The sequence below is a fragment of the Esox lucius genome, chromosome 15 (assembly GCF_011004845.1).
Source record: "Esox lucius isolate fEsoLuc1 chromosome 15, fEsoLuc1.pri, whole genome shotgun sequence".
NCBI classification, from domain to species: Eukaryota; Metazoa; Chordata; class Actinopteri; order Esociformes; family Esocidae; genus Esox; species Esox lucius.
The window spans coordinates 14,914,118-14,925,395 of record NC_047583.1 but is presented as its reverse complement, the minus strand read 5'-3'; the positions used below and the strand labels follow the sequence as shown (position 1 = coordinate 14,925,395).

Genomic DNA, 11,278 nt, shown 5'->3' with positions numbered 1-11,278 from the left:
TTTAGGGGCTGCTAAACCTAGTTTTTGTATCAAAGTTTCACATTGAAATATTCTTGTGGCAGAAATCTTTTGGGGAAAAACATGTAGACCAAGTACACTTTTAATATTTTATTGAAGCATACGTGTATAATGTATACAGGCATTTACTTGCATCAGGTTTTCTCAAAATAATGTGATTAACATGATCAGTCATCAAACAGTTCATCTTACAACAAGGTGAACATGCAGCCAACATTTTTTTTGTTTTTTGCCAAGTCAAATGAAATACTTTCACTGGTCAGTATTTCACTAATACAGGTTTTTCTTTGTAGTATTATATACAGCAGTAGTTATTGTACATTTTTGCTACTGGAAAGATAGCGGCTATTGCTGCATAGGCTAATGCATTGCACAAAGAGCAGTTATACAGCATTGTACAGATTGAAGCGGCATTTAAAATAAGTAGGATCTGAGTTTTAAATATTTGTACAGTTCACAAGAAAATTGCTCCAATACAAGAGCTTTACACCAATCTACTAATTATGGGTTTAGGATCTTCCATATCTGACATCGCTGCAACTAAGCATTTGTCTCTTAAGGTGTTGTGTCATGGTACACTAGATGTTTTTAAGATGTCTTCTGTTCTGCTTGGGATTCTGCTTAGATTGTAGGTAAATGGCACTTAAAATAACTTGATGATTACACGTTGCATGAATACAGCAGGGCCTGTAGTTCAGCAACAGTTGATCAAACAATTACCATTTAGTTCTCCACTGTAGACCACGCACAGTTTACCAACAGTCAGAAACACAACACGCGTGTAATTTAATTCAACTAGCCGTTCTACAAAAAGGCCATATCTACACAGATGGCACTTTCAAAACATAGGCATCTACGTCATTCATACAATAGTATTCATATATCAAACGTAATCAGTGAGAACAATATCATCTCACCCTTTCTGTGCTTTACCCGCCCCCTGAGTTGTGGCAAATTGGCCAGCTCCTTTAACATTTATGTATATGTACAACTCTGTAGACAATATCCAAGCAACAGATCTTAGCTACAGTATCTGCAGTTAAAGTGTTATGTGCAAAGTATGGGAGGAGACATTTCTGGTTACTTAATTACAACAACATATTGCTGTAAGTCTTGTGAGGGGATTTTATTCTTGTTCACCTGTCCTACAGTATGATTAAGTGGAAAGATATTTTAGATAGAATGAGTTGCAGGCATTCAGAGCTAAGACTGAAGGTTGCATTTCTTTCTCCAAATATTCCACTGTACTTTCCAGTGCACTCCAGGACCACAGTGAGCACCAGCCTTATCTAAATACCTGACCAGCCGCAATGCATCACGCTAACTACTCTACACACTCAAAGGTAGCCAAGTAAGACAGCATTTCAGGTCAGACACCCCTAAGGAAGCCAAAATGTAAACGCTTGCTTTACAAAAATAAAGTCAACTCACTAATTATGGGTTAAACATACAGTAGAAATAGCTGTCCTTCCTTATAAAAAATATAGTGATTTCTTTGTCAACAGTTCTTGGATTATTTGTAGAAGGGTGCTGAGGAGAGAGCGATGGAGGGAGGGGAGTGGTTGGCTGAAGGAGCATGTTCACGCCTCCAGTAACAGGCTGTCCCCCTCAGCTCCTACAGGCAGCTAAGCTAGCTGCCCTTAGTGGATGTTGAGGTTGTTGAAGTGATCGAATGTAGCTCCCAAGGCCCAACTTGTCTCAACATTGTTTACCTTTTTGGCAAGCTGCGGAGAAGAAATTGTAAAGATGCAATGTTTGTTAGGCACCAAGATGTGAATAGGTAAAAACCTTTCTCCTCCCTGGGTGTCCAGTGACCTCTTCCTGACTCCCTCACCTGAAGTACTGTGTTGTCCTTGAAGCCAAAGCCCTCCTTCAACAGGCAAGTGATATATGTCATGTCCATGCAGAGAAAGGGGCTGATGGGTCGGTACTTGGTCATCTTGTTGCACACTGAAACAATAGACGAATGGGCGTTACATCAACAACATACCACTGACAGAAAACAGAGCACGGGTGGGCGTACTGGGTGATACCTCGTGCCACGTTCAAAGTGGGGTCAAGCAGCAAACAGTGTCTGACTTGTATGCGACATAATAGAAAGCTGGTTATCTTGTTTTGATTCTTCTGTTTGTTTAGCTGACTGGGCGAGAGGGTGTGAGAAGAGTAAAGGGTCAGCACATGTTGGTGAATCTGGGGGTGAGTGGCCTGGCTGTACACAGTGTTTCTCTCAGTCTCAGCCCCCGGGTCAGGTTGGGTGTTGTGTGGCTGTCAGGTATGAGAGACAGTGCGGCCCAGGTCAGCTGGCTGGCAACCTGCCTGATGCCAGCCTGGCCAATCCCAACCCTGTTTCACCAGACCATGTGACACTGTCCTCAGAATTCCGACCGACTTTACGTAACACAGCGCCTCATTGCTGCTAGCTGTAAACCTATAACAACACAGGCATTCACTGTGCTATGAGCTCTAATAGATTAACCAAGGCTACTGTATGTCAGTCTAAGAAAGACAGGGTGATTTCCACATCACATCAGATTACAGCTAGTTATATGTAAATGTCATGGATGTAGAATAACACTGTTTGTACAGCATATGCTCAGATATGAATAGATCAGAAATGTCATCTGATGGTTCCTGATTATATTGAAAATGACACAGAAAAGTGCCATTGTTTCAGGTTAGGTTCCATTTGTGCCAAGAAGTTTGGGCACAACCAAGGTTGAGTATTTGTGTGAGTTAGAACAGCATGTATTATGCAGTGCAACTTCATTTTGGTAAGGAAAATATTTTCTTGGGAAATTGTTGGAGTCTAATATGGACATTAGCTCCAGAATGTGTTGTTTTTCACTGTGTACTGTATCAATATTGTCAACTTGTGTCTGGGCTGAGAAATAGGACTCTCACCTTCTTTGGCTCTCTTCTTGAAATCCCTGACTTCTACCATGCCACCGCGATTCCCATCTGTAAAACAAAAACCACACAGCCCACTTTTTCCACATCTACTACAACACATTTAATTTAATTTGTTTCAAATCGGTTATATGTTTCTGAGTATAAAACCACAGAACAACTCAAGTAAATCCCGTTTTACTGGGTGCATAACTCTGATCTTGTCCTACTGTGTTTACTCACCAATAAGGCCTGACTCCACAGCTCTGTCGAAGTAGTAGGAGAATGCGTAGAATACACTGCTGCCTTTTATCTCAAACGGCTGGTGCACAATGCCTTTCACCACCTTCATGACTTCATAGTAGCACAGCTTATACCCTGCATAGCCTGCAGAGAGAAACAGATAACTTAATTAATCACAAAGTGTAAGGCATTAAGAAGACACTCTCCGCCACAGCAAATTACAGGAGCAAATGCCTTGCTCAAGGGCACAGGGACAGACATTTCACCTTGCTGTCTTGGGGATTTGAATGGGCAACCATTCATCTCCTGGCCCAATGCTCTAACCACTGGGGTATTTGCCACCCCTGTCATGTTAGTTCATGATAACAGAACACAAGTAAATTGTTAACATGTCAGAATCATTTAAATGCACCAACAACAGAAGGTTTATTTTCCATTGACAGTAATATAAGTGGGTTTGCTGCATGTTTGTGGCAGAATGCCCTGGGATATTCTGGGGCTTCAGTATGAGGTCAAAATGGGGTTAAGGCTATGGGGTCTCCAGAACTTTACATTTGAAAATCCCCAAAATGACTTTCACAGCACCATGGGATTGGCTGGTTGGTTACAACTAGGGAAACCAAGTGCTGACAAGAGTAGCACTTAGCACAGCCCTGTTGGGTTATCTATTTTTACCACATAATTGTGAGCGGTCAACATCAAGCCTCTCGTTACACAGAAAAATAACAGGTCTGGGACTAACCCAGTATCTTTTGGCTACATGACTGTGGTATGGGAGTGTTGCATTATTTGCAGAGTTAACTGACAATTTTCTTCTCATTTAAATACAAGGTTTGCTCTATTATAACTGTTCAAAGCCTGTGTGCAGAGAGAAAGAATGACAAAACATGCATTTTGCACCACAGTGCATTTGGCTCCAGTGGGAAAATGTTCTCAACTCAGATTCAACTAAACTGTAGCACTGAGCTATCTGAATAACGGATTTCTAGATTAGTGCATTATACAAATCAAATATTATTTAAATAGAATTTCTCATCTTGAACTTACCATCAGGAATTCCACTGACTTTGTAGGTGATTCCCCCAAAGGTCCAGTCCTCTCTAAACTTTTTAGGCAGACAGGAGCTTGTGAAAACCTTCCAATCCAGACCTTAAAAAGTAAACAAGATTGGTCACAAAATTCTCCCCGACAAGGACGACAATAGAAATATAAAGTGTGTCACGCAGTGATTAGCAAATCTATCAATTCGTCATGAACAGGTGACTGCTTGCAAAGCTACACAAACATGATCATTTAGTTACCATCAGCTCCCAAAGCACCAAGAGTTGCCAATCGGGCCGCAACAAGTCCATTTCCAAGGTAGCTGAATGAGAAGAGAAATGCACAACATGTCAGGACAGTGTTTTGCATTGTACTCCATGCTACATACACTAGCTGTTGTACATATGGTTGACTAACCTGTGTGTGTATAGTTGTAGAGTGTGGTTGAACATGTTGATGTTGGCAATGTAACTGGCTGGGGCGGTGTAGACCGTTTTCTATGGGAACAAAGAAATTATGTCTAATTAATACCAGTTATTCTTCACAAAATAGTCGAGTTTAACATTTACCTTTGATGTTTTTAGATCAGTTTAACATTCCCCTTGGTGTTTTTTTAGTTCAGTTTCACATTTACTTTTGATTTTGGAAGGAAAGTGATCTGGGTAGATCCGCCCCCCAAGTCCAGGATCCCCACTGTCTTCCTGGTCTTGGCATACAAGTGACCTGAAACAAGGGCAGAAAGTCAGAAAGTCAAACACACAGACCAGGAAACAGAAAATTACTTACAGGATGCTTTCTATCATAGACATCATATGCAGAAGGTAGAAACAAGTACTGTATATTGACAACATAATGCATGCATTCATTTTCCAACCATCTGCTTTAGACTAAGACTGCCATTGTCTTTGGCCACTAAGAGGAAGAAGGCAATTTTAGGATTATAGGAAGGGTTTTAAAATAAAGACCCTCTTATTACACTAATACTCTCGAAAAAGTGAGGGAATTTTGCATCCCATCTTTACCAGATGGTGGCCAACATGACTCAATATAACACCGTGAGACAGGAGACAGGAGTCTTTCACTGCACACCACCTGTGTACAGTGTAAACCTCAGAAATGACCCTACTGACCACTAACACCTCTTTAACAAAACATGAGCAATGCCTTACCTGTCAAAAAGTTCACCGTTACCCAGGCCAGGACTCCTATGAGAGAATAAGGAGATGGAGAGAGTTATTAGTAAATATTATCTTCAACAAAATCATTTTCAACTGTCACCTTTCCTGTCTGGTAGTTGGTACAGTAGAACCAATACATACTGGCATTCTAGTACATTCCTAGAGGACAGACTTAACTTTCAGTTCAAAGATGGAAGGTTAAATAAATGTTTTCACTCATTTTGCAGCTATTACATGAGCAATATTTGTCTGACATGGGTTGGTTAGACCAACCCAGGTCATTTCTGTGTCAAATCTCTTGTTATGGCTCTCGTAAAGTCAGACTAATGAATTGCACATCTGATGAAATAGGAGTTAGTGTGGATGATGTGGAGGATCACTTAATCTTGGGTGTGGGAAGGCAAACCAGACAAGGTTACTCAACTGCGGTAGCAATAGAGCTCTAATAAAAACATGTTATGGTAGATACGGTAGATACCAACCATCTGATCTGATAGTACTACAGCGTTTACCTCAGGGGTAACCAAACGTTTTTTGCCCGTAACAGAAACCACAGTTCATCACAACCACATGTAGCGGCTACCAGTACTCATGTTACCCTGATTCTATGTGCCAAGCTATTTACTTTTTACCAGTTTCTCTAGTGATCCCATTTCAAATCAGGCGATCCCACAGGGGGCCGTGACCGCTAGTTTGAGAAGTTCTGGTTAAGCTACTGTAACTCATGTCTACAGTTAAATGATTGAATGAGTTTTACTCTTTACCAACAAATCCACAATACCACAGTAGCGTAAAAGAAAATGAGAAACAGATGTTTGTGTCATACCTTCATTCGTTCCATTCATTATGGAGACACTGTTGTTTGGTACAAAGAAGGGGGACTCTTCAAATACTTCCCGAACCTATGGAGGCAATTTATTGTGACAATGCATATTTACAAAGAACACCCTGAATAAAGACAAGAAGAAGAAAAGGTCAACCTGAAACATGCATATGTCTAAACTCTACTGTTCGTGTCTGAGACTCCTGGTATTCAAAACCACATGAATGAATAGTAAAGCTGCATTAATGTAACAATTTGAACAACATATCCCAGTATTCCAGACAGCCCAGTGACATCCACCAAGAGGTGGGCAGACTTTCCCCCTGTTCTTTTAAGGACACTCGTAAGCATGTAGCGGTTTCACATCCTGATCCGCGGTAGGACAGGTTTTTCCTCTGCCAAACAGTCTGAGCAGAGAGAAAATGTGCCTCACCTCCTCCAGCAAAGCATTAGCCTTTTCCTCGGGCAGGAGGCGCAACCCAGCTGTGGCTTTCAGGACCACAGGGGTCTTCTTCCACTCGTTCTCTGGCACGGTCTTCTTAGCCACCTTCAGCAGAGCTCTGATCGTGTTCCCACCCTGAATGGAATAACAGGCATTAACAGACGATTCTCGTCTTCACTGGAATACCCTCAAAGTACCACCATGACCCAACAGGTCGAAATGGAGATTTCAACAGTGAATTAAGTATATAACAGCATTATATATTCAGCTGATTAAAAGGTTGATATCTTTTGTCCACTTATCATCTGGTTTGTAAAATAGAGACGGTAAAATTCAGATGCAGTGGTAGCATCAGCAGAATCATTTCATGTAATTACAGTTACATTGCAGACTATAAAATGGCATTTGTGGACTCTGGACAAACCTCTTAACTCCCATAATCCCTAAATGAGAAAATTATAGACATGAAACATACCTCTTCAGGCTTATCTTTATAGGCAGAGAGACCAGGCTTCACTGCATGATACATCTCATTGTCCAGAACTGGGAGCTCAACTAAAAGAGAAACAGTGTATTGGGTGGGATCCATTCAATTGTCCAACAAGGGATGTAAAATGCTTGAAATAATAGAGCTGTTACATTTAAGTCTGCTTTCAAAATAGCTTACAGTCACATAATTGGTTAAGGCATTAAAATAAATACAAAAACAACAAGTTTTCAGTCAGCAGCTTTTTGTAAAGTTACTTAGTAGCTTCTAGGTTCAGTCTTGTTCATGCATGCTCTCTCCACAACATGCCAACAGCACCTGTTTGCCTTGACACCTCAGAACAAATAACCCAACAGCAAACACTGACTCTCTAGGTTGAGCGTAGAGCCTTAATGGCACTTATGACTGAGGCTGGGAGAGACTGAATGAGAAATAAAGAAAGAGGGAGCGAGAGAAAGCACTCACCAGGGTCTTTCTGAATGAATTTGTAGATGTGAATCCGGGTGCCTGTGCTCCCGGCGTCAAACATGATCCCATAGAAAGTGCGGCTGAGGTTGACAGGGTGGGAGACAGGCACGATGTCGGGCAGGAGGTTTTCAGGCAGGAGGTTTTCCATGTTAGCAGAGTGTTCGTGGTGGACTGTCTGGCGGTGATAGTAGGTTGCATCCACTTGATGGTTCCAAGCCAGAACCCACATGGACATTACTGTCAGCAGTATCAGCAGAGCCATCGTTTTTAAGGAGTGAAGAAAACACGGATACTTTTGTAAAAGCTAAGCGAAACACTTTACTCTAAGGGGATGAATAGCAGAAGTTAAAGTGTGCCTTTAAAGTTGGTCTTTTTCAGGGAAGCAGCAGAAAAAAGCAGTGGCAGCAGCTTGCAAAGGTGAGTATGGGAGGCAAGCGGAGAGGCAGAGTGGGTAGCAATGCACACTCAGGACTGTCTGGTCATCTGTTTACAGTATATAAAGACATAAGAGCTTGGCATGGGGCCACACCATCACAGGCCATCCACCAATCCTGTTGCGTTCCATCTCAGTTCCTTCAAGAGTCCCCCCTTCTTACAGAACTGGAAACTGAATACCTGCTTACCAGCAGTGGTTCTATTTTTTCAGATTCCTAAACTGGGTAACATTACACCGTTTTCTTTCTCTCTTAATCTTTAGTGGGCAAATTAGAGCCCCGAAATCCCCCTAGAAGAAAGAAAGGGGATATATAAAGACATCAAAACATCTTGCTTGCAGAAACTTGAAGCAATGGTCTTAAAATACATTTTATTGGTGCACTTTAAGACTTACAGGCAATCTTGACGATTACTACAATTCCTTCCCTGCACAAATGCCTTGACTTTCATATGCACACTTTACAATGACTCATAATCACCTTAATTGCTTTTATTAGCATGACATACGAAATACATTATTTCAGAGTACATCTTTTTTTATTGCATATCGAAATGCATAATTCTAATTTTTTAACAATACATTGTACCAATATATTTACTTCATAAACTGATTCAAATGTATAATTTTTTTTGTCTTGGTTAAATGTTTAAACAAAAGTAGACATTATCTAATCTACTGTGGGACATGTGGTGAGGACATAAAATTACATTAAAATCATAAAAAATAGGAAACCCCAAATGTTTCAGCAGAATGTTTAAATTCAGACAGAAAATATGAGTCACTGCAGGGCAAAGGAGTTGCAACATGGATTCTGCATTACTACCAATCCAAGTCAAGAAAGGCAAGGCAACTTTCTCAGGGTATACACAACAGTGTTCATTGAGGCACCTTTTTAATTAAATCTAGTCCTAGTTATTGTGTCTGAAACATCTTGTTTTAGTGTTTTTCTACATTCTATAATTATTTGGTCAAGTTATTATAAAAATTACGAATACAGTGAGACATTTTAGTCAACAAAATGATTTTACATTTTACTCAAATCAAATGTATTCCTTATGCTAAACACATCTCACTGACGTCTGGGAAAAAAATTAACCACTGCCACCCGTCAAATAATGGTAGGTGGCTGTTGCGGGTAAAACTGTCAAGTTCAAACGTGTTGACACTTTTTTTATTGCAAAAACCGTCCAGCCAAATCGCTTAAAATAAAACAACAATACAATGTAAATGAATGGTTTGTATTTTGACGGTGGTTATTTCATAAACATAACAGTCTCGGTTTGAGAGCGCATTATTTGAAAGAAGCAAGCGGCTTGCTGCACGTGAGTAGGGTACTGTATCAATTTACCTAATATAACCGTGAGCACGGGTAACCACGGTCTAGGCTACGTTGTTGCGCTGCTTGTGATTGTTAGAGGATAAAAAGCACAATTAATTCAAAAACGTGTAGCAAGTCGTGCTCCTAATGCAGATTTCCGTGCATTTTATGTCATTTTGTGTGAATTACACATACCAAAAATGAGGTGTTTTTTGATTACTAAGATTACTACATCAAAAATATGCTGCAGCTCTGAACACCACAATTAACATTTTAAAAGAGATGAAATGAAGACCCAACTTACCCTCCCACCAACATAAATGCTGAAAGAATGTAAGCAATAATCTCACTCCCACTCATCCTTTGGTAACCACAAGCTTTACTAGGAAATAATATTTAAGGCAAGTTTCACAGAAGAAACCATGAAAAGCATGACTGGCTGCCCTTTGTTTTAAGTGGGTGGTTGGGAAGACAACTTTAACTAGTGTATCAGCAAAAGTATTGTAATGCACAGTAATGTTCTGGTTTTCAGCTCATCGGAGGCCCTGCTAAACCTGAGACCTCATTTGAACTGTGCTATGAACCAGACTGGGATATCCTTCACTCATTCCACAGAAGCTGCAGCACTAGGCCCGGCGCCATGGGGGTGGGGGCTGGGGGTCCTGCAGCAGGATTTGAAGAGGGCAGAGAGGAGCTCCTCAGTGAGGGGAAGGTGGGGCTTGGCACCAGAGTTTACCCATCATGCCATTCCAATCCCTTCCTGGGACACTCCACTGTGCAGTGCACTGTTCCAACACTGTAATTTGCACTAAAAATATTGCACTTTCTTTCCTCCTTCCTTTTTCGAAATACTGTGGCTAGTTTTTTCCAATCCTGTGGCTCACCATTATGGTTAATTCACCCCTATCAAAGCATATGCTGGACCTCTCATTGACTTCACATCAATTTAAAAATATTTGGATCGGGCACCAATGCTCTATGAGCCAACTAAACAGGTTGCTGGCTTCTCACACTCAAAAGCACAAGATGTCATGTATAGAGTAAATTAAATTGAGCCCTTGCAAAAAACATGACATTGTGTTTGCTTTCCCCCATGCTGCTATCTCCAAGGTCCTTTGTGGGAAGAAGAATCTTGCCCTTGACAAAGACAATGTATTCTCCTGTATAATTAAGTTTGGCATTCAGACATACAGTAACCTAAACTAAGTACTACTATAAAACATGATGTATGAAATGTTTTGATCTTCTGATCCTTGGGACCTTACTACTAGTACTTATTGCACAGTGTTTACAGCATGAGTCAGGAAACATGTGCCATACCTTCATGACCCAATTACAATGATTTCAGAGAACAGCCATGGTCAGACAAGTTCTGACCAATGGAGGTCAAACGCTGAGCTGGAAAAAGAGAATAGAACTTTTCACATTTCATGGTTATCTATGGAAATAGTTAAGATTGAAAGTACCTTTTTAAATAAGGTCATTTGAATTGTACCCAACCATTCTTAGTTGCAGCATATGTTATCGGTAAATAATATATATGTATATGGTTTCCTTAGCCTGTTGGACATTAGAAGGGAAAATGTGTTCTTGTAAAGAGGAGTCAGTATGACACAGTACATACTAATACAATTTATTTAAATCATCAGGGTTATCTTGATGTTGACTTGTAACTTAAGCCAGGCTGGGATTAATTCACACCATAACAATATTTACAGTGTCTTTAATTATAATATTAATCTTCTAAATGCACACTTCTAATTCGTAAAAGTGAAAGCATTCCTGGAGGTGGATCACACTAGTAGTCGTTGAAGAATTTTAGAGTACCAAGGACTAGTCTGTAAGTATATCAATACTGCAATGCGGAATTGGTTGAATTGAACCCCAAGTGTTTAAAGCATGAGAGGTGACCCAAGCTTTGTAATCCAAGCCTTGCAA

The 11,278-nt window shown here is 40.5% G+C and overlaps 1 protein-coding gene across 1 annotated transcript; it reads right to left on the bottom strand.

The window, feature by feature from the left end:
• Positions 1-96: 96 nt before the first annotated feature.
• entpd5a (ectonucleoside triphosphate diphosphohydrolase 5a) lies at positions 97-8,041 on the bottom strand. Its single transcript, XM_010897906.5, has 13 exons — positions 7,584-8,041; positions 7,107-7,186; positions 6,623-6,766; positions 6,193-6,268; positions 5,358-5,393; positions 4,823-4,911; positions 4,606-4,685; positions 4,449-4,510; positions 4,195-4,296; positions 3,148-3,291; positions 2,920-2,976; positions 1,853-1,968; positions 97-1,742 (listed from the first exon to the last, which is right to left on the bottom strand). The coding sequence occupies exons 1-13, from the start codon at positions 7,846-7,848 to the stop codon at positions 1,659-1,661; spliced, it is 1,335 nt and encodes a 444-aa protein (XP_010896208.1). The 5' UTR covers positions 7,849-8,041; the 3' UTR covers positions 97-1,658.
• Between the last annotated feature and the right edge of the window lie 3,237 nt (positions 8,042-11,278).